The 26,900-nt window shown below is 46.5% G+C and overlaps 1 protein-coding gene across 3 annotated transcripts in view; it reads left to right on the top strand.

The window, feature by feature from the left end:
* The window catches only part of ARMC9 (armadillo repeat containing 9), a 183,235-nt gene that overhangs the window by 122,361 nt on the left and 33,974 nt on the right, over positions 1–26,900 (top strand). For all 3 annotated transcript variants that reach the window (XM_023193881.2, XM_023193880.2, XM_023193882.2), the window contains exon 20: positions 16,526–16,630. In XM_023193881.2, coding sequence (XP_023049649.2) covers positions 16,526–16,630 — 105 coding nt within the window. The remainder of the gene's footprint in view (positions 1–16,525; positions 16,631–26,900) is intronic.

Raw genomic sequence — 26,900 nt, forward strand, 5'->3', positions numbered from 1 at the left:
ATAAAAAATGAGCCAAGCATGGTGGCGCATGCCTGTAGTCCCAGTTACTTGGGAGGCTGAGGCGGGAGAATCACTTGAACCCAGGAGGAAGAGCTTGCAGTGAGCCAAGATCACGCCACTACACTCCAACCTGGGTGACAGAGCAAGACTCCATCTCAAAAAAAACAAAAAAGAAAAAGAGTTCTCAGTCAACAGGTATTTTTTCCCTAGCACTTTTAATATGTCATTCTTTTGTCTTCTGGCTTCCATTGTTTGGTTTTGTTTGTTTGTTTGTTTGTTTGAGACAGAATCTCACTCTGTTGCCCAAGCTGGAGTGCAGTGGCTTGACCTTGGGCTCACTGCAAACTCTGCCTCCCAGGTTCAAGCAATTCTTGTGCCTCAGCCTCCCAAGTAGCTGGGATTACAGGCATGCACCACCACACCTGGCTGATGTTTGTATTTTTGGTAGAGATGGGGTTTCACCATGTTGGCCAGGCTGGTCTCAAACTCCTGACCTCAAGTGATCCACCAGTCTCAGCCTCCCAAAGTTCTGGGATTACAGGCGTGAGCCACTGCACCCAGCCCCATTGTTTCTGATAAGAAGCCAGCTGTTAATTGCGTCTTTTATCATTGCTCCCCTGTATGTAATGGGTTATTTTCCCCTTGCTTTTGAGTATTTTTTTCTTTGGTTCTCAGCAATTTGTCTATGATGTACCTAGGTGTGGGTTTTCCTGTGTTTATCTTTTTTTTTCTTTTTTAGGATTCACGGAACTTTTTTTTTTGAGACAGATTCTCGTTCTGTCACCCAGGCTGGAGTGCCATGGCATGATCTTGGCTCACTGCAACCTCTGTCTCCTGGGTTCAAGCGATTCTCGTGCCTCAGCTTCCTGAGTAGCTAGGATTATAGGCACTTGCCACCATGCCTGGCTGATTTTTATATTTTTAGTAGAGACGGAGTTTCACCATGCTGGCCGGCCGGGTCTTGAACTCCCGACCTCAGGCAATCCACCCGCCTTGGCCTCCCAAAGTACTGGGATTACAGGCGTGAGCCACCACCTGGCCTGGAACTTCTTGGATCTACAAGTTACAGTGTTTTGTTTGTTCGTTGTTGTTGTTGTTGTTGTTGTTGTTTTTTAAACCAAATTCGAGTAGTGTATAACCATTATTTACTCAGGTGGTTTTTTCTGCCCCTTTCCTCTCTTCCTGAAAATCTGGTTGTACACACGTTAGAATGCTGATATTGTCTAACAGATTTCTGAGGCTTTCTTCATTTTTATCCAACGTTTGTTCTCTTCTTTGAGCTGGATACTTTCTCTTGATCGTCCTTCCAGTTAACTGATTCTTCTACCCTTTTTTATCTGCTGTTGAGCTCATCTACTGAATTCTTCATTTCAGTTACTGTACTTTTCAGCTCTAGAATTCCTATTTAGTTCCTTTTTATAGTGTCTATTTCTCTGTTGAGATTTCTCATTTTTCACTGATTTTTAGTATTTTTAAAAAATCTTCTGAGCACATTTTCCTTTAATTCTTTGAACATATTTATAATAGCTGCTTTGAAGTCTTTTTCTACTAAATCTAACATCTGGGCCCACTCAAAGTTAGTTTCTCTTGTCTGTTTTTCCCCCAAGGACAGGTCACACTTTGTTTCTGCCGTGTCTAGTAATGCATTTGGTTGACAACCATACGTTATAGATAACGTGTTGTTGTGATTCTAGATTATGTTTTGCTCTCCAGAGGGCTGTTGCCTTCATTCGTTTGGTAAGCAGTTAACTTGCCTGCTCTTAAACTGAGAAATGTATCTCCCCTGTAGAATGCAGCCACCAGTGTCTCTATCATTTTCTCCAATCCCAAGGGTCTCCCCTGCATAATTTAACTGTTGATTGAGATGGAAATTGTGCTCAGATGCCTGAAGCTGAAGGAGTAAGGTTTCCACCTTCCGCTGCTTGAGCTGTGTGTGGACTGAGGAATACATTTGCAAGCACAAAAAATTATCTGCAAGTTTCCCCACACTGTTAGTTTCCTCTGGGTACCTTGGGGTTTTCCGCATGTACCTGTAATTTAGCGGTCAGAGGTATGTGGAGATTGTAACATCTCTTAGCCTCTGTAGCTCTCTTGCTTCCAGATGTACCCCTTCCATTTCTAGCAGCTTTGCCTGCCACTTGCCCTCTACCACGTTCACAGCTCCAGGCCCTGGGGTTTCACTGCCTACAATCAATGGCAACGCCTCCGGGCAGGAAGGCGGTGAACACACAACACATCGTTCTCACCTAGTGCTCCACCACTTCCCCCCTGAGCGAGTACTGCTCAGTTGTTGCCTGCCATGGGTCATTTTCCAGTGTCCTGGAATGATTATTTTTAGTAAACGTGTCACATTTTGCACTCAATATCTGCAGAGAGGAATTGCCTGACCTACTCCTGTTCCACCAACAGGCAATTCCAGGAACAAGAGTATATCCCTAGGGCCAGAAGTCGTTAGGCTCTAGGGATATAGCAGTAAAAGCAAAGTAGACATCCTATTCGGAGAAAGCAGGCCTTCAACAAATAAGCAGAGATAATAGTCGGGTGGTGATGAGTGCTTTGAAGAGCAGTGGGGCAGAGGGAAGAGCAAGTGCCCCTGAGGCAGAAGCATACTGGGAGCCTTCCGGGCATGGAATGGGAAGAAGCAGGGAGGGAGAAGAATAATAGATCAGATCGCCTAGGGCCTGGGGAAGGACCTTGGCTTCTATCCTGAGAGAGGAGGGAAGCTGTTAGAAGGCGTTAATGAGGAGTGCCATTATCACTCTTGCGTTTTTAAGTGATCAAAGTGCTAGTTTACTAATTTACAGTGAGAAATAAAACTGCCTGAGTGAGGTCAGTAAGTCATTGACTGGGCTGTGCTATTCCTGGGACTTGAACTGAACCCAAAGGCGCTGGGACCAGGTAGCCTTGTGGAGCCCATGAACATCCAGGTGGAAGTGGCAATTGGGCTTAGCCAAATGTCCACCATCCTAGGATCAGGAGCCCTATTCGGGTCCTGATCCTGCCATGTACAAGCCTTAGTTTCTCTAAATGGGCTAAAACTCACTGCCACGAACCTGAGCAGTGCGCAGCCCAGCATCTCACCCCCGTGCTAGGCACTAGTAAGGGGTTCTAACCCAGATGTGGGCATGACAAATACCTGAGGCTCATCAATCGCCTGGCAGGCCCAGGCGCCCGTGCTCCTTAAACTGCTAAGTGACCGGGGACTCTTCCTCTCCCTTACACTTTGCCGTCATCTTCCAGATGGTGTCTACACACTGTGGATCATCGTTCTGGAAGTCACTTTCATCTCCCCCTTCATTTCCTTTCTGCTCCACCTCCTGGCTTAAGCCTCATAGCCCTCTCTGTACTGACTTCCTAGTCTTTGGTCTCTGCCCCTCCCAGCTTGTCCTGCATGTGGCCACCAGACCATCTTCTTAAAGCAGAGCTTGGAGCACACGGTGACATGATCACTTAATTTTTAAATTAGGGAACATTTTGAACTTTTCAGAAAGAACAGAAAATAATATAACAGACAGCTGTGACTGTATCCCTGCGTTTGCCTCCCCTCCCCCTCTCCCCAGAATTAACCACTATCCTGAAGTTAGTGTGTAAATTCCACAGATGATTCTGTACTTTCATAATATGCACTGTTATGGTTTTTAATTTTACATAAGTGGCTAGTATTATATGAATTGTTTACTGGCTTGCTTTTTTCATTCAACGTTATGCGTTAGAGGTTTATTCATCCCAATACGTACCACCCAGTTCAGCCACTTAGCTGCTGTATGTGGTATTTCATTGTCAGAATAAGCCCCTGTGTGTTTCTCCTTCCTTTGCTGTGTTTTTCACAGTGCAGCAAAGAGCTTCTTCATCTTCGTGTCCTTGTACGCCCTTGAGTGCTTCTCTGCAGCTCACACCTAGATGTTGAATTGCTGATGCAGGGAGATGAGGGTCTCATCTTGACTAAATCCTGCCAAGTTGCTCTCCAAAGGACTGACCCATTTGCACATTCACATGATGCCTTTTAAAACACTCTCGCTCCCCATCACCTAGTACAATCTCAAGTCGCTAATGGTAGTATTCAAAGCCTCACTCATTAAGACCCTGTCTACCTTTATATTTTTATTTATATTTGTTTTTTCATCTGTAAAAATGGGGATAAATAATCATGACAGAGATGTAAACAGTGAGTTCATCTGTGGCCTCTAATGGACAAAAAAAAAAAAAAAAAAATGGTCCTTTCTTCCTTTTTTTTTTTTTTGTGTCCACTCACTGGTCCTTCCTCTGGAGCTATACAGAATAAGCTAATCCAGGAAAGGCAGTGCCAGGGGGTGGCATTAAAGCCAAGGCTGGGACCTGTCTTGATGCCTGGTAGGTATCTTATTGGCAGGTTAGCTGATGGTTACAGCTCACTGAGGTCTTAGATCACATTCTTGTCTTGTGTCATGTGTGCATTTGATCAGCACGCTCTTCCCGTCCTTATTCCAAGTCCAAGGCAACAGGGAACAGGTGGGGCCAGGCATGGAAGCCTCTCTATACCTGCCAGAGACCCGCTAAAATGATAGATGTGTGGTTAATACTTGCCGAATGTCGAGTCAGTGACTGGCAGGATCTGAACACCAACGAAGGGTTTAGTAGCTAACTCCCTGTGTTTGAGTCCTGCCCGACAATTTACCGGCTGTGTGCGGCCTTGGGCAAGCTGGTGAACCTCCCCAAGCCTCAGTGTTCTCATCTGTAAAGCGAGAATATTAATACCTTTTTCATCAGGTGCTTGTGAGGATCAAATGAAACAATCCATGTCAAGTTCCAGGCAGACTCAATGCTTGTCAGCTGTTTTTAACACCGCCCTTGTGGTCTAGAGGCAGACTGGCCTGACTGGTCTAGAGGCAAGCCGAAGTCTGCTGGAATGGAGGTTCCTCATGTGTTGCCTGGCCAGAATTAGAGAGAGCCAAGGCCGGGGGCTGGCCCGGATGGAGCGGGGATGGAAAGCAGCTGGCGGAGAAGTAGAGCACCCTCAGTGGGGAAAGGAGGGGTGGGAGGAGCCCAGACACAGGCTGGTCCCAGGCCACACTTTGGGTAGCAGCAGCCGGGGAGTTTTTCCTGAGGTTTTTTCCGTGAGAACTTTGAGATTCATCTAAACAGTATTTCAGAACATAGACAGTGTATTGAATAAGTTTTTGTTTTTTTTTTCTTTAAGACAGTCCTGCTGACATGTAAGAAAATCTCTTCACTGGCTCAGGGGTGTATCCACTCCTGGAGTGGTGGTTTCTCCCTAACTAGCCCATCCTCGCTCACTCCAGGTTGGGGCAGGGACATGCCCTGCCTTGGTCCCTAGGTCTTTTGTTCCGCTTTGCACCTTGTCTCCTAAGCACACTCATAGGACCCTCTGTGTGGAAGGGGCCGTGATTTCGGTTACCCTCTTCCTCTTCTCCACATGAAGCATGGTGTCTGTGGTGCCGCTGTAACACTGGGTTCCTCTCCCTCTAATCTCATGGAAGCTTTCTGCTGTCTTTCACTTCCTGTCCCTCTGAGCCTCCAGGTCTTCTCATATTGGGTGTATTAAATATTTCGACAAGTCCTGCTTTTCCTAGGGCAACTTTGCCATCATCTCCACATTTCTTGTTGTTTTTGCTTAGAGTACAGAAAAAGTTTAAGCAGGTAAATGGAGTGGCGAAAGCAAGAGACTGGGAGAATTGGGGAAGTAAAGGTTGTTCAGGTTCTCCGACTTCTGTCATATCGTTATTTAATGAACTGGTCTGGTTGTGAAACCAGCTGTCACACCCTGGCTGCATTTTTGTGAATGGGAAAATGAATGTAGAGGGAGACTTTTCCGCATCACGGTGAGCCCTCAAGGATCCCGGACCTGCTTCCATCTGCATCCCGGGCACGCGCTCGGGAGGAAAGCTGCACACGTGGCCAGGGTCCGTTCCACTGGGGAAGTCAGCGCCTCACGCTGCCCGGCCTGGTCACCTCAGTCCACCCTCGCTCTCCCATGTGGAGTGTTTTTCGCTTATTTTCACAAAGAGTGAGATTTACAATTCAGTGTTCTGAGAAGGTGTCTCAAATTTAAACTACTTATAGAAGCCTTATAATTATTTCAAGTGGAAGGCACACTGGATACTTTCACTTGTCATGTGTGAAACCACCTGAACACATTCTGCCCTGCATTCTATCTGTGAGAATCTGAGTTTTCAAATGCACTTAGTGGTCACCCTTAGTTTTGTTTTCAGGCCAGTTACTTAGAATCTGGTTTGTCTGGAGTATTATGTATCGAAAGCCTCCAGTTAAGCATCTTGTAATGTCATAAGGTCACCAAGCTGCCATGGGGAAGCTTCGCATTAGGACATCTAAATTCATCTCAGCTCAAGCGCCTTTTTTATGAGGCGTTCTTAATTTCTTGAAGTAATCAGTTATCACTGAGCTCTAACATTAGTAATCTGATGCATTCTACTCTAGTACATAAAGACCAGTAATTTTAGTCAAATTCCTACAACAATGGTATTTAAGACCCACCCTAATGAGGCATTTATTCTTGGGTATTTCTTTATTCATCACTCCCTTACTTCACAAAGTAGATTTTAAAATATGTCGTTTTGTTTGGAATTCACAAGCAGCTCAGACAAGCTAGCACAGTGGCTGGCACCCTTGTTGCCCAGTGCACCCAGCACCTCGCCAGGGTTGCATTGAGAGAGGCTAGCAGAATTCTTTCCCTGAGTGGGGCACAGTGGCTCACGCTTGTAATCCCAGCACTTTAGGAGGCTAAGGTGGGAGGATTGCTTGAGGCCAGGATTTAGAGGCTATAGTGAGCTGTGATCCAACCACTGCACTCCAGCATGAGCTACGGAGCAAGAACCTGTCTCTTAAAAAAAGAAATGCAGGGAGAACTGATGGCAGCAGTGGCTCCTCTCCCAGCTGGAAGGCCTGAGCTGGCATTCTCAGAGGGTGCCTCTTGGCCTCACCTCTGGGTTTGCCCATTATAAAAAGTCCAGATATGTCCTCAGAGTTGTTTTCATCTGCCTGGCACTGACTGAGAAAGTGGAGCAAGTGCCTGCTATCAGCAAGCATCATTTCTGGGAGGCTCTCTGCTTACATTTCCCACCGCAGGTAGTGGGCTCCTCTGCCTGCAGGTATTGCCGGGAACGGTTGAATGATGCTCTGGCTTCTTTGTTAAGCTGCACTTCCCACCTCAACTAATGCAGCTTAGTTTGCTTCCTCTCTCCACTCCTGAGCCCTAAGGATGCCTCTGTTCCCTTTTCGCTGGTATCAGTATCAGTGTTTCTCAGAAACCATGGCAGTGACTTGTTTATATCTACACAGTATCATGGCGTTCCAAAAGCAGAGAATTTAAGAAATTTCTTCCATCAGTAAGTTATGATTTTAAAGGAGGCAGCTAGGTGATCCCATTTACTAGCTAGAGAAAATGAGGCACTGACAAGAATCATGTCTTTCTGAATTAGAACCTTGGTACAAAACTTTTTAAACCAAGAACCATCGATTTGGTAATGATTTTCACCTCAGTTTTCTTACATCTATGCATTTTACATTAAAGTAATAATAGCATTTGCCTGCCTGTTGCACTAGAGAAACTGAGGCAGCAGAAGCCAACTGTCCCTGTTGTGAGCAGCTCGGCTGCGGGCCCTGGTACTGCCCCAGGCCCCCTGCTCACACTGCTGTGCTGCAATTCAAGATAACTTTTATTAATGGGCAGCAAATATTAGGACCAAATGCAGAAACTGTCCTGTGTTTCTGAAGGTTAGGGAGGACTATCAATTCTCAACAAATTTAATTATAAAATACTGTTTTTTCTTTTTTTTTGAGATGTAGTCTTGCTCTGTTGCCCCGGCTAGAGTGCAGTGGTGTGATCTCGGCTCACTGCAACCTCCGCCTCCCGGGTTCAAGCGATTCTTCTGCCCAGCCTCCCGAGTTCCTGGTTCTATAGGTGTGTGCCACCATGCCCAGCTAATTTTTGTATTTTTAGTAAAGATGGGGTTTCACCATATTGGCCCGGCTGGTCTCAAACGCCTGACCTCGTAATCCGCCTGCCTTGGCCTCCCAGAGTACTGGGATTATAGGTGTGAGCCACCAAGCCCGGCCTATAAAGTACTTTAAATTAAAAAGCAGCTTTGTTTTAATTAAAAAAAAAAAAAAAAAAAAAAAACAGGCCAGGCACAGTGACTCACACCTGTAATCCCAGCACTTTGGGAGGCCAAGGCGGGCGGATCACCTGAGGTTGGGAGTTTGAGACCAGCCTGACCAACATGGAGAAACCCCGTCTCTACTAAAAATACAAAATTAGTAGTGGCGCACGCCTGCAATCCCAGCTACTCGGGAGGCTGAGGCAAGAGAATCACTTGAACCCAGGAGGCAGAGGTTGCAGTGAGCCGAGATCACGCCATTGCACTCCAGCCTGGGCAACAAGAGCAAAACTCTGTCATAAAAAAATTAATTAATTAATTAATTAATTAAACCAAAATGAAGCCAGGTACAGTGACTCACGCCTATAACTCTAGCTACTCGGAGGCTGAGGCAGAAGATCGCTTGAGCCAGGAGTTCAAGTCCAGTCTGAGCAATGTAGCAGAACTCCATCTCAAAAAAAAAATTTTATTGGCCGGGCGCGGTGGCTCAAGCCTGTAATCCCAGCACTTTGGGAGGCCGAGACGGGCGGATCACGAGGTCAGGAGATCGAGACCATCCTGGCTAACACGGTGAAACCCCGTCTCTACTAAAAACTACAAAAAAAAAAAACTAGCCGGGCGAGGTGGCGGCGCCTGTAGTCCCAGCTACTCGGGAGGCTGAGGCAGGAGAATGGCGTGAACCCGGGAGGCAGAGCTTGCAGTGAGCTGAGATCCGGCCACAGCACTCCAGCCTGGGCGACAGAGCCAGACTCCGTCTCAAAAAAAAAAAAAAAATTTTTTTTTTTTGTTTAATTAGAATAAAACAAAATGAGCCAGGCACAGTGGCTCATGCCTGTAATCCCAGTACTTTGAGAGGCTGAGATGGGTGGATCACTTGAGCTCAAGAGTTTGAGACCAGCCAGGGCAACATGGAAAAACCATGTCTCTACCAAAAATAGAAAAATTAGCCAGGCGTACTGGTACATGCCTATAATCCCAGCTACTTGGGCGGCTGAGGTAGGAGGATCACTGGAGCCTGGGAAGTTGAGGCTGCAGTGGGGCCCTTGATTACAGCACTGCCGTCCAGCCTGGGAGACAGAGCAAGAGACCCTGTCTCAAACAATAATAATAATAAATAAAATAAAATGGAATAAATAAATGGATCTCTTACTAACTTTAACTTGTGATTGAGATGTGTTGTTTGCTAGTCTTTGTATGTATCAGTTGATTTGATTTGCAAGTAAATGCGTCTTACATATGTACTTGTCCAGGATAAAGAAATACTTTTGCTAGCGCTGGCTGAAGTTAGCCGTTGACTGTGTGTTTCTCATTGAAATGGAATGTGGACGTTTGCTTTGTTTCTTAATGTTTCGTATTCCCTCCTGGCAGGGAAGTGGTGTCTCACCAATACGTTGGTGAAACTGTGATTCCAATGCCCACTTCCAGCTGGGGCCTCTGAGGCTCCGTCCTCTGGAGAAGAGATGAAAGACTATTCTATGCCCAGAGCTCCCTGCCACTCACTCAGACAACAGAGCTGCTGCTTTGGATCACAAGGAATACTCATTTTCCTAAAATTCATCATCAAATGTACACACACCCTTTGATCACTGAGATGCTGCTATTTTGGTAAAGTACTCTAAGTCAAGGCAACAACCTAAATCTTACATAACCGTCCCAGAGTTGACCTGGGGTAGGGCCTCACATACAGGATTACCTTTAAGGAATTTCAGGACAGCGGGTGTGCTAGCACTTGGCAGAGCTGCCAGCTCAGGTGCAGCAGCAGGAGAAGGTGGCTGCCCTCCCCATAGGACTTGAATCCCAAGCTTAAATCACAGGTAACTGTGAGCCTGGGCCCTGGGTGGGGCAAGAGTGGATTCTCCATTTGTGATTAGACAAGAGAAGAGGAGAGAGAGACGAGACTCTGAACTTCAGATGCCACTACAGCCCTCCCTCCCATTACTCTCTGTGCCCTGTTCAATGGCAGCCAGGCAACACGAACCCAAGCTGTCCAGCCTGTACCTCCTCAGAAACAGGCTTCTTCTACGGGGCCCCAAGAGGCCAAGTCAGAAAGACCTGGGCAGAAAGGGGCTGCCCTCAGCTTAAAGTCCAAACTCCTAGACTCAGAGCTGGGCTACTGCTGTGGATTTGTCACTTCTCTGGGCCCTGTTTCCACACCAGGAAAATCCACACCACGCCATTGTGAAAGTTAAGATGTAAAGTGCTATGGAAAGGTAAGGTGGGTTCCTTAATTATTCTATGACAAGGAGCATCAAATAAATGCCCCCCACTGCAAGCTAGCAGGAGTGGCATCTGCTCAGCAGCCCCTTCCCTGATTAAGATGGTGCTGATTATTGGAAAAGGCTCTGATTGATCTGGGGCCTGCCTCTTATTCTGCTGGTGCAGGCCTGCCTTTGGGGACAGCCTAGAGTAAGTTGAATCCTCTTTTCTTAGGACAGCCCATCTAGTGATGGCAGGTGGCACTGACTGTGCGGTTAAGAGAGACTGGAGAGATGGGGCAGCTTCCCCCAGCACAGCCCTACCCAGGGGCAGCCCCAGGACAGGCAGCATCACATTTCAGGGCCCAGTTGCCAGCCACACCCCACCCTCCAGGCCCAGGAGGTTAAGCCTTCATAATCCCTTGGAAACTGACTTGGGCACATCAAACTCACCAAAGACCAGAACATCCTGAATGACTAGAAATTAGTCGGAAATGAGACAGGTACTCATTTTTGCAGAATAGAGCTTTCTCTTCCTGTTGGCAAGTGTCAAGGAGCCAATTATAGTCATTAGATTGTTGGGTGGGCCAGGAGTCAAAGGGAAGGACTGGCTAGATGATCTTAGGGAACATTGTCACCAGGAGATGATGGCCTGCCCTCCCTCTGTACCCCCAAACCACTCCACACTTGGCTGCCACTTTCCTCCAGGGCCCCTCCTTCCCCTTTTTCCCTCAATAGCCAGCAGCTTCCCTCTTTCTGAGTTAATATTTATATTGCTGTTTGTAATTTAACCTGCAAATGACAGTCTAAGGTCGGCCGGAAGCTTTGGCAGGGACGAGGAGGGAGCAGTGCACACTCCCCCGTGACTGTGTGTGCGGCTCAGTCGGCATTCAAGCGTACAGAGCCTTGTGACATCTCACGTATGCTAGTTTTTTTATTTTTAACTCTTCGTTTTTAATTCAAGATCGGAACATTTCCATCACTCAAGGATCCCTCGTAGAAGGATCCCTTTTACAGCCACTGCCATTTCCTCCTTAATACCTGGCAACCACTAATCTGTTCTCCATTTCTATAATTTTGTCATTTCCAGAATGTTATCGAAATGGAATCATATAGTATGCAGCCACTGAGGACTGGCTTTTTTCACCAGCATCATTCTCTGGAGATCCATCCAGGCTTGTGTATATCAGTAGTTCCTTTTCTTTCTGAGTAGTATTCTGTGGTATGTATGTACCACATTTGTTTACCTGTTATCTTGTTGAAGGGCATCTATTGTTTCCAGTTTGGGGCTATTATGAATAAAGCTGCCATGAAACATTCATATACAGATTTTTGTATGCCAACAAGCTTTTATTTCTCTGGGATAAATGCCCAGGAGTATAATTGCTGGTTCTATATAGTTGCATGTTTACCTCTTTAAGAAATTGCCGAAATGTAGCTGTATGTTTAGCTTTGTTTTGTTTTGTTTTGTTTTGACACTGAGTCTTGCTCTGTCAACTTGGCTGGAGTGTAGTGGCATGATCTTGGCTCACTGCAACCTCCACCTTTCAGTTTTAAGCGATTCTCCTGCCTCAGCCTCCCAAGTAACTGGTATTACAGATGCCCACCACCACACCCAACTAATTTTTGTATTTTTAGTAGAGACGGAATGTCACCATTTTGGCCAAGCTGGTCTTGACCTCCCGACCTCGTGATCCACCCGCCTCAGCCTCCCAAAGTGGTGGGATTACAGGTGTGAGCCACCGAGCCCGGCCCCAGGATGTTTAGCTTTTTAAGAAATTGCCAAAATGTTTTCCAGAGGACCTGCGTTATTTTACATTTCCACCAGGAATGTATGAGTGATCTAGTTTCTCTGCGTCTTTGCCAGCAATTGGTATTGCCACTGTTTTTTATTTTTGCCTTTTTTTTTCTTTTTTCTTTTCTTTTCTTTTTTTTTTTTTGAGACAGGGCCTCACTCTGTCACCCAAGCTGGAGTGCAATGGCGCGATCTCAGCTCACTGCAACCCTTGCCCCCTGGGCTCAAGCGATTCTCCTGCCTCAGCCTCCAAAGTAGTTGGGATTACAGGCACGTGCAACCAGGCCCAGCTAATTTTTGTATTTTTAGTAGAGATGGGGGTTTTGCCATGCTGGCCAGGCTGGTCTCAAACTCCTGAATCAAGTGATTCACTCGCCTTGGCCTTCCAAAGTGCTGGGATTACAGGCATGAGCCACTGCACCCGGCCTATTTTTGCCATTCAAAGAGGCATGTAGTGATATCTCATTGTGGTTTTAATTTGCATTTCCCTAATGGCTAATGATATTGAACATCTTTTCATGTGCTTATTACCATCTGTATATTCTCCCTGGTGAAATGTCTCTTCATGTCTTTTGCCCATTTTCTAATTAGATTTTTTGGGTATTTTTGAATGTTGAGTTTTGAGTTCTTTATTTATTTTTTATACTAGTCTTCTGCTGGATATATAGTTTCCAAATACTTTCTCCCTGTCTATAGCTTTCCTTTTCATCTTCTTTTTTTTTTTTTTTTTTTTTTTCGAGACAGAGTCTCGCTCTGTCGCCTGGGCTGGAGTGCAGTGGCCGGATCTCAGCTCACTGCAAGCTCCGCCTCCCGGGTTTACGCCATTCTCCTGCCTCAGCTTCCCGAGTAGCTGAGATTACAGGCGCCCATCACCTCGCCTGGCTAGATTTTTGTAGTTTTTAGTAGAGACGGGGTTTCACCGTGTTAGCCAGGATGGTCTCGATCTCCTGACCTCGTGATCCGCCCGTCTCGGCCTCCCAAAGTGCTGGGATTACAGGCTTGAGCCACCGCGCCCGGCCCCTTTTCATCTTCTTAACCGGATCTTTTCACTGAGCAACTTTTTAAATATTTTGATGAAATTCAGTTTATCAGTTTTTTCCTTTTATGAGTTGTTCTAAAAATGTGTTAGTTTTACATTTAAGTCTATGATTCATTTTGAGTTGATTTTTATATAAAATATGAGAATTAGATTGAAGTTCAGTTTTTTTTCCTACGAATGTTCAATTTCTCCAGCACTATTTGTTGAAAGAACTGTTCTTTCTCATTGAATTTATTTTGTACCTTAGTCTAAAACCCACAGGACATACTTGTGTAGGTCCGTTTTGGAGTTCTCTGTTCCATTCCATTGATCTATGTGTCTGTCCCTCTACCAGTAGCATACAATCTGGACTACTATAGCTTGAAATCATGTAGATTGATTCTTCCCATATTGTTCTTCTTTTTCAAAATTGTCTTAGTGTGTTCAATTTTCTTTCTTTCTTTTTTTTTTTTTCTTTTTTTTGAGACAGAGTCTCGCTCTGTCACCCAGGCCGGAGTGCAGTAGTGCAGTCTTGGCTCACTGCAAGCTCCGCCTCCCGGGTTCCCGCCATTCTCCTGCCTCAGCCTCCTGAGTAGCTGGGACTACAGGCACCTGCCGCCATGCCCGGCTAATTTTTTTTTTTTCGTATTTTTTTAGTAGAGACATGGTTTCACCATGTTAGTTAGCCAGGATGGTCTCAATCTCCTGACCTCGTGATCCGCCCACCTCAGCCTCCCAAAGTGCTGGGATTATAGGCGTGAGCCACCACACCCGGCCAACGTGTTCAATATTCTTTGCCCTTTCCATATAGATTTTAGAATAATCTTACTTATGACTACAAAATATCTTGCTGGGACTTTGATAGAAATTCCATTACCCCTGTAAATCAATATGGGGAGAACTATGTTGAGTCTTCTTGATTCATGAACGAGGTGTGGTTCTGTATTTATTTGGATTTTTTATTGCTTTTTTCTTTTCTTTTTTTTTTTTTTTGAGACAGAGTTTTGCCCTTTTTGCCCAAGCTGGAGTGCAGTGGCGTGATCTCTGCTCACTTCAACCTCCGCCTCCCAGGTTCAAATGATCCTCCTACCTCAGCCTCCGAGTAGCTGGGATTACAGGCACCCATCAGCACACCCGGTTAATTCTGTATTTTTAGTAGAGACGGGTTTTCACCATATTGGTCAGGCTGGTCTTGAACTCCTGACCTCAGGTGATCCGCCCGCCTCAGCCTCCCAAAGTGCTGAGATTACAGGCGTGTGCCACTGCGCCCAGCAGATTTCTTTTTTTTTTTTTTTTTTTTTTTTGAGACAGAGTCTTGCTCTGCAGCCCAGGCTGGAGTGCAGTGGCGCGATCTCGACCTCAGCTCACTGCAAGCTCCGCCTCCAGGGCTCACGCCATTCTCCTGCCTCAGCCTCCTGAGTAGCTGGGACTACAGGCGCCCACTACCCGCGCCCGGCTAATTTTTTGTATTTTTAGTAGAGACGGGGTTTCACTGTGGTCTCAATCTCCTGACCTCGTTATCCGCCGCCTTGGCCTCCCAAAGTGCTGGGATTACAAGCGTGAGCCACCGCGCCCTGCTGACAGATTTCTTTCATTAGAGTTTTGTAGTTCTCAGCATACAAATGTTGTACATGTTTTGTTAGATTTATGCTTATATCTCTTTTTTTGAGCAATTGTAAATGGCATTATATTTTTAATTTCAATGATTGTGTGTTCCTTACTAGTATATAGAAATTGATTTTATATGTTTTTCTTATATCCTGTGAGCTTTTTGAACTCATTACTTCTAGAAGGGTTTTTGTGTGTGTGTATGTGGTTTCTTTGTAGATTCCTTATTTCTACACAGACAGTCATATTATGTGCAAATAGGAATCATTTTTCTTCCTTTTCTCATCTGTATGGCTTTTATTTGCTTTGTTTGCCTTGTTGGGACTCCTTGCAGGGACTCCTTCTAATTACTGCCAAGTTTGAGTAGAATTCCAGGTTCCACGCTTGGCATGGTTGACACCAGTTGATGGGGGGTCCTGGATCCCCACTACGCCTCCACTAATGCCTCCCTGCCTCGAAGGGACAAGAGTACCCCGTCACTCACTGTGCCCCACATGGCTCCTCTGACACCAGCCCAGGAAGGATGTGAGGGGCATCTGGTCACTGCCAGGTGTGGGTAGAAGTCTAGGCTCCCACCTGGTCTTCACTTACATTGTGGGGTAGGGGCCTCCTTACTGCCCACCAAGGATAAAACTGCTGTCTACTCAGCCTTCTCTGGTATCACCACCTGGGGTGTTGGGGTGTGCAGCCCAGCCTGGTGAGGGTATAGCTGAGGCTCCTGAGGCCCTTGCTGGCACAGGTGGGAGTGTAGCTACCGTGTTTTCTCCAGTGTTTATTTCCTAAAATTTTCCTATCATGCCAGCCTTCCCCTGTCCTGATCCTTTGGCTAAAGGAAGCAGGCTTTGGGGGACTTTTTTTGTTTTCACCATTGACATTTCTGGTTGTTGGTTTCTTGGGCTCCAAATGTGGCATATATGAAACAAAAAGAAAACCCAGGTAGCCTGGGTAACCTGGCAAACCCTCATCTGTACAAAAAAATGCAAAAATTAGCCAGGTCTGGTGGTGTACACCTGTAGTTCCAGCTACTTGGGAGGCTGAAAAGGGAGGATTGCTTGAGCCCAGGAGGTCAAGGGCACAATGACCTGTGATCATGCCATTGCACTGCAGCCTGGGTGACAAGAGTGAGACCCTATCTCAAAAAAGAAAAGAAAACCCAGGGAAGTCACCAGCTGTCATCCTTGGGTCTCAAGGTCCCTAGGCAGTCTGCCTTCTTCTCTCCATCTTTCAGGGTCACCTTATGTTTCTTTTATAGGTAGTGTCCAGTGTTTTTGGTTGTATGCAATGGGAGGAATGTGGAAAGGAACATCCACTCCATCCTCCCAGAAGCAGGACAGTGCTGCCCTTTGTGCTGAGTCTTGTTACTTACCGGCTGTAAACTTTCTTGAGACAAGCAAACCTATTCTAGAGTTTCCGATCCCCCATAAGGCCTGTGTATATGAAGGTGCTTAATAGTGACTGACTGACTGTTCATATGGTGCCTTGACCTCACAGAGAGATAAGTTCTGAGAACTGTGATTAGGAGAGACTTTAAAGAGCCTTCTAGAACCTCCGCACACCTAAGCAATGGAGGCTCCCAGTTTCCTGAAGAGGCTGGTTGGCCTTGTCCCTTTTGTCTTCATGGAGAGGTTGGGAACAGAGGCAGACTACCCTTGAGCCCCCTTGGAATATAAGCCTTCAAGTTGCTGTGGTTGGCTGAGGCCTTCTTGTTTCATGACAACTACATGTTCTGGGGAGCCACCCCTTGGGAGCTTGTGGCAGGGTGTCCACAGCATTCATCCCATGTCTCCTGAAATAGGAGGACCATGATATCATGGAAGCCGATCTGGACAAAGACGAACTGATCCAGCCCCAGCTCGGAGAACTCTCAGGAGAGAAGCTTCTGACTACGGAGTACCTGGGGGTAAGTGCCACACGAAGGGTGGGGATCTTGAAACAGAAAGGCCAGATGGACGTTGATGGATTTCGTGTTTTCAGTGACACAGAGGGCTTAGTTTGGTTTATTACCATACTGTGTTTATGAGAAGGTCCATGTTAGCCAGTCTTCTCTCAGTGGCCCTGAAATGCACTGTGGCCCTAGCTGCCTGTCACAAGTAGACGGGTATATGGACTGGGGAAAGATATAACTAAAAGGCACATGCCAGGGGCCTTTGGAACATCAGAAGGTATGCCTGACCCCAGTAGCAATCGCCTACCATCCCACTTTTTAATTTCTGCATGCCTTTTGTATTGGAAGGGAATACTGAGGTAGACTTGGAAGTCATTGGCACAGAGGTATTGGCTGAAACCATCATAGCCCATGAGGTTACCCGCTGAAGCACAGTGTGGAGAGAGAGTGGGGACTGAGCAAGGAGGGGCATTCCAGCAGTCAGGATGGGAGAAAGGAGGGGACCCAAGAAGGCCAGAAAGTGAGTAGTCGCGGAGTCCTCAGGAGAACTGAAGAGGGTCATGGAAACAGAAGGGAGGGGTGTTTCAGGATGGAGCCAGTGGTCAGTGCAAGCATCCAAGAGGCCTGTGGAGTCACGATCTGGGATGGGGCCTTAAGCTGACCTCTGAGAGCTCCGATTGGCTTGGATGCTCAGCCAGCTCCAGAACCACTGGCTTACGACCCACCAGCTAAACAGGGCAGGGTGTGAGTCGGGAGGAAGCAGCCACTCCTCAGGAGAGGATAGCAGTGCCAGGGTCCGCAGGTATCTCAGAGAGCAGGTGGGGGGACGAGGTGGGATGCTGGAGTGTAAGGGTCTGGAAGGGAGGAGCAATTGCCGGGAACCAAGACCAATTCTGACTGAAACCCTGTGTGGGACAGCTGAGCACATACGGTAGAAGAGTCACGAAAAGAGACTCCTAGAACTTTGAAGCTGGCGGTTGCTTTGGTCAGTTGTTTGGACCCCAAAGTCTCCTCATAGCCAGCAGGTTGTTGTTGGAGAAGAAGAGTGGAACCAGTGTCTCAACAATTGACTGGCACAGCCAGAGCCTTGGGAAGGAGAAAGACGATGCATGCAGGTGGCCTGAGCCTTTATGGGAGCAGGTGGAAGCAGAAAGTGCCTGCCAGGTCCCATTGCCACCCCCCAGCCAGACCTTCAGTACCTCCCCAGAACACTGGGCCGCCTGGTCACTTGGCCCTCATCTCTTCCTCACCGTCTGTGGAACTTCAGGAGTGCTAAGCTGGAGTGCAGTGCGTGGTGGTGGGACTTCAGGTTGGAGAGACAGCCACAGTCCAGATCATGTGGCTTTGTAGGTCATAGCAAGGGTTTTGGATTTTATTCTGCGAGAGCTAAGACACCACTGGAGGTGAGAGCAAGGAAGTGACTTGGTTTGACTCATGTTCTAACATATCCACTATATTTTCTCTCTTTGAAGGCAGGGATGTGACTGATGGAGGCTGGGGGGCGGGGAACCACCACGACCCCTTTCAGGGATAGGAGCTGCTGAGCCAGTACCTGCCATTCCTTAGAACATCTTGAGGATCAGAGGAGTCTAATTGGCTGTGGAGCTGTTTACATTAGGTCGAGCAGGAAGGTGCTCAGGAAAAGTCAGAATTGCACCCATCAAGGTTCCAAGTTGTTGATGGAAGCCTAAGGCATGACTAGGCCTGTGTCTCCGTTTGGAAGAATGCTGGCTTTGTCAGAGACGCGGCTCCATGTGATAGGATAGAAGCATCTACAAGACACTTCTGCTTCACGGGCAGGCGGTGAGGAAAACAGGAGGCAAATTGGTGGGGCTTCCTCAGAGGGCACATGGTGATACCTGTTGAGACCGCGGTGCATGTACCCCTGACCACACTGCCGCACAGACAGATACACAGGCACGTAAACGTGAGCAAGGATGTCCATTTGTAGCCAGGTCAGACAGAAGCTTCAATACAGTGCTCAGTTAATAATTCAGAGGACCTCTCCCCAGTGAAATGCCATGGGGGAGATCTTCTGTTGATATGGTAAACATCTTCAACAACAACAAAAAAGCAAGGTGCAGAATGTGGTGAGACTGCTAGTTTAATCATGCAGATTGGTGAGGCGCAAAGGCACAGAGCTTTCACATCAGTCAGTAACCCCAGTTTAATGGCATCTGGAAATGATACCATCTTAGCATGATACACAGTTCCAAACGTCCTAAATGTTTATGGATGACCCTTTTACTAGAAGGAAACCGTGGATGGAGATGTGAGTACTGAGAAACACAGAATCCGCTGTGTAGATGGGAAGACCCAGTACAATTTGGTATTTCCCATGGCTGCAGTAACAAAGCACCTTTAACTGCAGACTTAAGGCAGCAGAAATTTATTCTGTCTTAGTTTTGAAAGGGAGAAATCCAAAATCAAGGTATCGTTAGGGCTGAGCTCCCACAAGGACCCTGTGGGAGGACCCTTCTTGCCTCTTCCAGCTTCTAGTAGCCCCAGGCCATCCTTGACTTGTGGCTATGACCTGCCAATCCCTGGCCTGCCTTCACATGGTGTTCCCCTCTTCTGTCTTTTGTAAGGACACTTGTCCCCCGGGTGACTGAAGACGAGTTCTTCATCTCAAGGGTCCTTATTACATCTACAAGGGTCTTTTTTCCAAGTAAACTCATTCACAGTTTCCAGGGGTCAGGACATGGGCATAGCTTTTGGGGGCCACCATTCAGCCGACCACACCAGGTCACCATAGGATCTCATGAATATTTTGATTAGAAAATGTAATGTGGAGCAGTAAGCGCTGAGGCCGGACGCGTGCTCCCAGCACTGCCCCCATTCATGGGCCGTCCCCCACGGCCCTGTCACTCGGTCTTGTGATCTGACATTGCCAGGCTGCCAGCCTCTGTGTGCCAGGTTGGGGATCTCAGAAGATGGGATCCCACCTTGCCATGTCCTTGCTCTTGTGGTGCATGAAAGGCCTGTAAATTCACATTTTTGTTCCGTTTTGTGTGTGTGCCAAGCTGAGGAGCTCTGACCAAGATAGAACACGTTTCACTGGAAAATATGTCCTGAAAGTCATGATCCAGGCCCCTTGTTCTGATGTACTGGGTACATTGCAGATTTTTCAAGATGAGTCTAAAGATGTTGGCTTTTTGAAACATTCTGTCAGAAAATTATATTCAAAAAGCTTTGATTGAACCTGTGTCATCTGCGCAACACAGCAGAATGCCAAAGAGGCTTAAGACACAGCTGTTACCTTCAAGAAGTTTACAGAAGGCGTCAAACAGATAAAACTGCTCTTGCTGAGTGGTGTAGATAACAGCTAGGAGTGGTCAGTGGCTGGCAGGTGTGATCCTGCAGAGTGAGGGCCTGTCCCAGACCACCGAATCTGGGTTAAGGATAGAGTCTAGGCCCTACACTATACCTCCTGACCATAATCCCAGGAACCAGTCATGGTGCACGCCAGTAATTTAAAAACCAGCCAGCAGCTTAGGGGTAGGGGTGGAGGTGCGACTGGAGCATCCGCCAGAGTGTTCAGGGATGAGAGAAAGCTGTTCCCAGGATCCTGGACCAGTAGCCCACCCCTTCCCTGCAGGGCCACACTGCTAGTCCCCACCCTCCAAGTCTCCCACACAGCTCCTCTGCTCTGCAGAGCACAGGCTATGAAAATGCTGAAGAGCACGGCGATCTCAGAAAGCTGGTGACAGAGAACAGGTCACTCTTCCGAGGCTTGCAGGAGAGTAGCAATAGCCCCATGAGATGTGTTGCTTACTCATAATCCTAGTGAAGCCCTGTGCTGTGTTCTCCCATAGGCTGTGAACATCAGAGTTCAAGACTGCTGACTTTCTTCCTGCTTCTCCTGCCTCTAGTATTTGTGAAATTTTTAGTGCCATGCACACTGTGCTGAGTAATCAACAATGCCTCTGGCCGGGCGCGGTGGCTGATGCGTGTGATCCAACACTTTGAGAGACGAGGTGGGAGGATTGTTTGAGCTCAGGAGTTCAGGACCAGCCTGGGCAATGTAGGGAAACCTTGTCTTTACTGAAATTTTTTTTTTTAATTAGCCAGGTATGGTGGCATGCACCTGTGGTCCCAGCTACTCGGGAGGCTGAGGTGGGAGGATCACCTGAGCCCAGGAGACGGGGGCTGCAGGGAGCTGTGATTGCACCATGCACTCCAGCCTTGGAGTGCAAAAATAAATAAATAAATTATTATTGTAAAAATAAATAAATACAAATACAAATAGAAAACAATTCTTCCTAAGAAGAATGCTCTGACTTAAATAGCTCCATCACCTGAGTTAAAGGATATAGACATTTATGACAGAATCATGGAATCCCAGTTTTTTTTGCTTTTATTTCAAAGTGACCTTTAACAGTAATAGGCAGATCTCAGATTAATTCAGCACATGCCATGGGCCAAGTCCTGTGCTGACTGCTTCACACGACTCCATTTGACTGAATCCTCCCAGCAAACTTACGGGGCATCTTCCACTAGTATCTGCATTTTATAGAGGAGGGCACTGAGGCTGAGAAAGGCTGAGTTGCTTCCAGGCGTTACCTGAGCCCACCTGCCTTTTACCGCTCAGCCGGGCCGCCTTGCAGCAGCACTGGCCGTTGTCAGGTGAGTGGATTCTGTACTTGCAAGCTGAGAGACCTCCAACCTGTAATACATCCGTCATTACTATATGATCTATATTTTCATCACAGACTCAGTTTTAGGGGAATGCCTATTGTGAATGCGAATTGCTCCCTTTCCACACTTCCTTTCCCTCCATCAAGTGAGAACCCAGATTAATCATTTAGTTTTCCTAAGAATCCTCGAAAGGGCTGGTTACAGTGCAGGTTCCTGGCCCCACCTCCAGAGAATCTGAGGCTGTGGCAGTACCCCAGGAGTGGGCATTTTTATTTTACCCTGAAGTGGTTCTGAAGCAGGAGTCTGGGCCCTGGAGACTTGGCCCATTTGGACAGAACTCAGGGTGTTAATGGAGCTGCCCCCAGCCTGTCTTCTGCAGCATGGCACCGTGCAGAACTGAGGCCCTCCTAGGCTGGGCTCAGGCCTGGGCGAGCACCTGGAGATAGGAGAGGGCCCTGGAATCCTGCTGTCCCCTGTCCTGCTGTGCCTAGAGGGGCAGAAGCATGAGTGGGCCTTGAGATCTCCTGCCCCTCTCTGCTCACAACAAAAACCAAAACTAGAGGAGAAAAGGCCTGTATTTCCAAGTATTACTTTTAGGTTTTTTTTTTTCACATATGTCTCCACTTTGGGGCATTTCCTAATCCCTTTTCAGTCAATTATTCCTGCCCCACGTGACTGTAATGGTTGAAGAGCCATTGCCTCTGCTTATTAGGGGATTTGTTGGAACTGACTCAATGTCTATATTGTTTTTGTTGTTGTTGTTGTTGTTTTGAGACAGAGTCTCGCTCTGTTGCCCCAGCTGGAGTGCAGTGGCGCAATCTCGGCTCATTGCAACCTCCGCCTCCCGGGTTCAAGGATTCTCCTGCCTCAGCCTGCTGAGTAGCTGGGATTGCAGGCATACGCCGCCACACCTGGCTAATTTTTGTATTTTTAGTAGAGACGGGGGTTTCACCGTGTTGGTCAGGCTGGTCTCGAACTCCTGACCTCATGAGCCACCGCACCCGGCCTCAATATGTATATTCTTGTACATTAAAACACAACCAGACAAGCAGGGAAAAATCCCAAACCCCAGAATATCCTGAATCCTTTTCGTTTGCCATTTGTTTCTTATTCGTTATACAAAAGCAATGTATGCTTATTCTAAAAAGTCAAAGTAAACAGAACATAAAGACCAGGTAACTCTGCCTACCCAGAGATAATCACTATCTCTTGTTATCTTTCCTTATCAGTTAGGATTGGGCTGAGGTGCAAATAGCAGAGAGTCCTACCTTATCAATCCAGCTAAAAATTCCTGGTGTGTGGGGGCTGTCAGATCCCACGCTCTTTTCATCTCTTACCTGCCTGTCAGAGGGGCAGATTCAGACTTTGTGGGGCCTCCAGCTTAGAAGGGCTTGGGAGGCCTCCTCTAAAATAACGGAATACAAAATCTGATATAAAAATGAGTGCTTGGCCGGGCACGGTGGCTCACGCCTGTAATCCCAGCACTTTGGGAGGCCGAGGCGGGTGGATCACAAGGTCAGGAGATCGAGACCATCCTGGCGAACATGGTGAAACCCCGTCTCTACCAAAAATACAAAAAAAATTAGCCGGGCATGGTGTCGGGCGCGTGTAGTCCCAGCTACTCAGGAGGCTGAGGCAGGAGAATGGTGTGAACCCGGGAGGCGAAGGTTGCAGTGAGCCAAGATCGCACCACTGCACTCCAGCCTGGGTGATAGAACTAGACTTTGTCTCAAAAAAAAAAAAAAAAAAAAAGTGAATGCTTATGTGGAATGAGAATTATAAAATAAATCATAGTGAAATTCACTTTTTTTTTTTTTTTTTTTTGAGACAGTTTGCTCTGTTGCCCAGGCTGGAGTGCAGTGGCACAATCTTGGCTTACTGCAGCCTCCACCTCCCAGGTTCATGCAATTCTTGTGCCTCAGCCTCCCAAGAAGCTACAACAACAGGCATATGTGCCACTACACCTGGCTAATTTTGGTATTATTAGTAGAGACGGGGTTTCACTGTGTTAGCCAGGCTGGTCTCGAACTCCTGGCCTCAAGTGATCCACCTGCCTCAACCTCCCAAAGTGTTGGGATTACAGGTGTGAGCCACCTCACCTGGTCCCAATTCAGTTTTTTTTTTTGTTTGTCTGTTTGTTTGTTTGTTTGCGACAGTGTCTCACTCTGTCATACAGGCTGGAATGTGGTGGAGCAAACATGGCTCACTGTGGCTTCAACCTCCTAGGCTTAAACGATCTTCCCACCTCAGCCCCCCAAGTACAAATTCAAATTTTAAAAATTGACAGATAACACAAACATTATAAAATCTAGAAAAATAATGTTTATATTAACTAGCTGCTTGGCAAACACCTCATAATTTTTCTTCATATATCTTTTGTTTTATGCCCTTTGGTTGCTTCTGTATATGGCAACTTGGTAATGTTTTACAAGCATCAACATAAAAATGTAATGTTTTTATCTACATATATGACGATGTTTTTAATGTTTTCTGCCGAGAAAGAAAAAAAGATTAGTCAGCCTTTCCTGTAACATAGTTGATCAAATTTTCTTAATATTGATTGATTAAAAAACTTTGTTTTGGCCTCACATTTAGTTCTTGGTAATGCCCTGTAAATCTTTTTACTTAAAAAATTACATGTATAGGCTGGGCGTGGTGGCTCACGCCTGTAATCCCAGCACTTTGGAAGGCCAAGGTGGGCAGATCACAAGGTCAGGAGTTCCAGACCAGCCTCGCCAACATGGTGAAACCCCGTCTCTAGTAAAAATACAAAAATTAGCCTAGCATGGTGGTGTGCATCTGTAATCCCAGCTACTCGGGAGGCTGAGGCAGGAAAATTGCTTGAACCTGGGAGGCGCAGGTTGCAGTGAGCCGAGATGGCACCATTGTACTCTAGCTCTGGGCGACAGAGCAAGACTATGTCTTGCAGGAAAAAAAATATGTATATATCTTTTAAAGACAAAAATTTAAATCAACACCTGTGGAAAATAATAATAATACAAAAGAAAATGTTTATGTAAATTTTTGTTTCATTTTGTTTTGTTTTAGAGATATGATGTCACTCTGTCACCCAGGCTGGAATACAGTGGTGCAGTCATAGTTCACTGCTGCTTCAAACTCCTGAATGACGATCCTCCTGCCTCAGCCTCCCAAAGTGCTGGGATAGCAGGCGTAAGCCACTGTGCGTGACCCGTTTTGTTATTAAATTTGAGAAAACCATCCTCAAGTTTCTTCCATAAAAACACTAGGCCGGATGCAGTGGCTCACGCCTGTAATCCCAACACCTTGGGAGGCCAAGGTGGGTGGATCACCTGAGGTCAGGAGTTCAAGACCAGCCTGGCTAACACAGTGAAATCCTGTCTCTCCTAAAACTACAAAAATTAGTTGGGCGTGGTTGCACATGCCTGTAATCCCAGCTACTTAGGAGGCTGAGGCAGGAGTAATCGCTTGAACCCAGGAGGCAGAGGTTGCAGTGGGTCAAAATCGCAACACTGCACTCCAGCCTGGGTGACGAGTGAAACTCCATCCCAACAACAACAAAAGAGAAACACTCTATGGGGAGGCAAAGTTTTACCTTTATCCCTTAGGATTTTTGTCTGGGCCTGAGAATCAAATTGATGTAAAACAGATTCACAGGAGAAAAGCATAGACGTTTCTATAAGTTTTATGTGACGTGGAAGCTCTCCTAAGGAAATGAAAGGGAAAAGAACTAGCAGAACCTAAACGCTTTTAAACTAGGTTGAACAAAGAGAGGCAATTGGAGAAAAGTTACCAAATTATGTGGGGAGGCTAAAGGAAGATAAGAATCATATTACCCAGGTCTGTTTGTACAGAATTCTCTCAGCTCTGACAACATGTGGTTTTTTTTCCTGCTGGCCAGAGAGCATCTTTCACATGCGAGTTTTTATCTCTTGTTTTCAGGAAGAAAAGAGGAACATTAGGATGTCCTTCTTGCATCAAGTGCCTTTACCGCAAAATAATCCTAAACCAAAGTGGCATATTTTGGAATGGCATATTCTGCCACCACCTAACTGTAACGGGGGGCATTTGACATTTTCTTGCACACTGATTATTCACAAATACTCTAACAACATAGAGAATTACTAGAGGCCATTTCTACACCAGGACAGATAGCAGTCGTTTGACTATGCATGGAAGGTACTGTGAATCATAGAAATTTTTCCCACTAAATCTAAATTAAGGCCGGGCACAGTGGCTCACACCTGTAATCCCAGCACTCTGGGAGGCTGAGACAGGTGGATCACCTGAGGTCAGGAGTTCCAGACCAGCCTGGCCAGCATGGTGAAACCCCCTCTCTACTAAAAATACAAAACTGAGCCAGGCACGGTAGCACATGCCTGTAATCCCAGCTACTCAGGAGGCTGAGGAAGGAGAATCACTTGAACCCCGGAGACAGAGGTTGCAGTGAGCCAAGATTGCGCCACTGTACTACAGCCAGGGCAACAGAGCAACACTATGTCTCAAAAACAAAAACAAATGTAGGCTGGGCATGGTGGCTCATGTGTGTAATCCCAGTGCTTTGGGAGGCTGAGGAATGAGGATCACTTGAGGCCAGGAGATCAAGACCAGCCTGAGCAACATAGGAAGGCCCATCTCTACAGATTAATTAATTAGCTATGGTGGCACATGCCTGTAGTCCCAGCTACTTGGGAGTCTGAGGCGGGAGGATCACTTCAGCCTAGGAGTTCAAGGCTTCAGTGAACTGTGATTACGCCACTCCACTCCAGCCTGAGTGACAGAGCAAGACCTTGTCTCAAAAAAAACCCACACACACATAAAATGACCATGTGACACATGAAGTTTCATGAGTTCTGTGGTAACTCTGCCTTGATATCTTCATTCACATGCCTATTGCCTCTTGATCATATGATGGGTACATGTCCTGGCACAGATCTGTGATAAACTCAGGAAGAAGGCCAAATGTGCAGGTCAGCCAAATCTGCCCCCTACAGTGCTTTCCTGAAGCTCCACTTGGTGACCTCCACTTACTAACTGGTCAAAACTGGGTCCTATGGCTCCTAGCTGCAAGGGAGTCTGGGAGGTATTTTTAAGTAGACACATTGCTGTGCTGACAAAATCAGTTCTGTTGGTCAGGAAGGAGAGGGTGAATATTGTGTAGACTGCTAACAGTGTCTGCCTCCTCCGCTTTCAGATTATTTTCTGTGAGTACAGAGATAGATAGATATAGATGATAGATACATAGAGTGTACCTGTATCCTGTATTTTTTACAGAAATTTATACTGCTTTATAATGTCTTTAAATGATTCACAAATACTCAAAACCAATAAATGAGAAATTTTTTTTTACCTAAATTGATATGTTGACCAACTTTTACTACTGAATAAATTGCATTCAGCTAAATAATATGCTATCTTTTTTGATTGTGCTTAAATATGCTCCTTTTTATAGTAGCAGAACCTTCTTTCAAATAAGATCTCCATCTATAACGCTGATGAAAGCCGAGTTCTCTGGATGAGTACAGGTGGATGTCAGGAACCCTTGCTCTCCTCTCTGCCCAGACCCCAAAGCATTTCTGTGGAACTCATTATAAACAGCTCTGTCTCAGCAGGTTGTTGGACAAGATACCCTCTAAGATCCTTCAGCCCACAAAGGCTTCTTTGCAAC

This window comes from Piliocolobus tephrosceles, chromosome 11 (genome assembly GCF_002776525.5).
Source record: "Piliocolobus tephrosceles isolate RC106 chromosome 11, ASM277652v3, whole genome shotgun sequence".
Taxonomy (NCBI): domain Eukaryota; kingdom Metazoa; phylum Chordata; class Mammalia; order Primates; family Cercopithecidae; genus Piliocolobus; species Piliocolobus tephrosceles.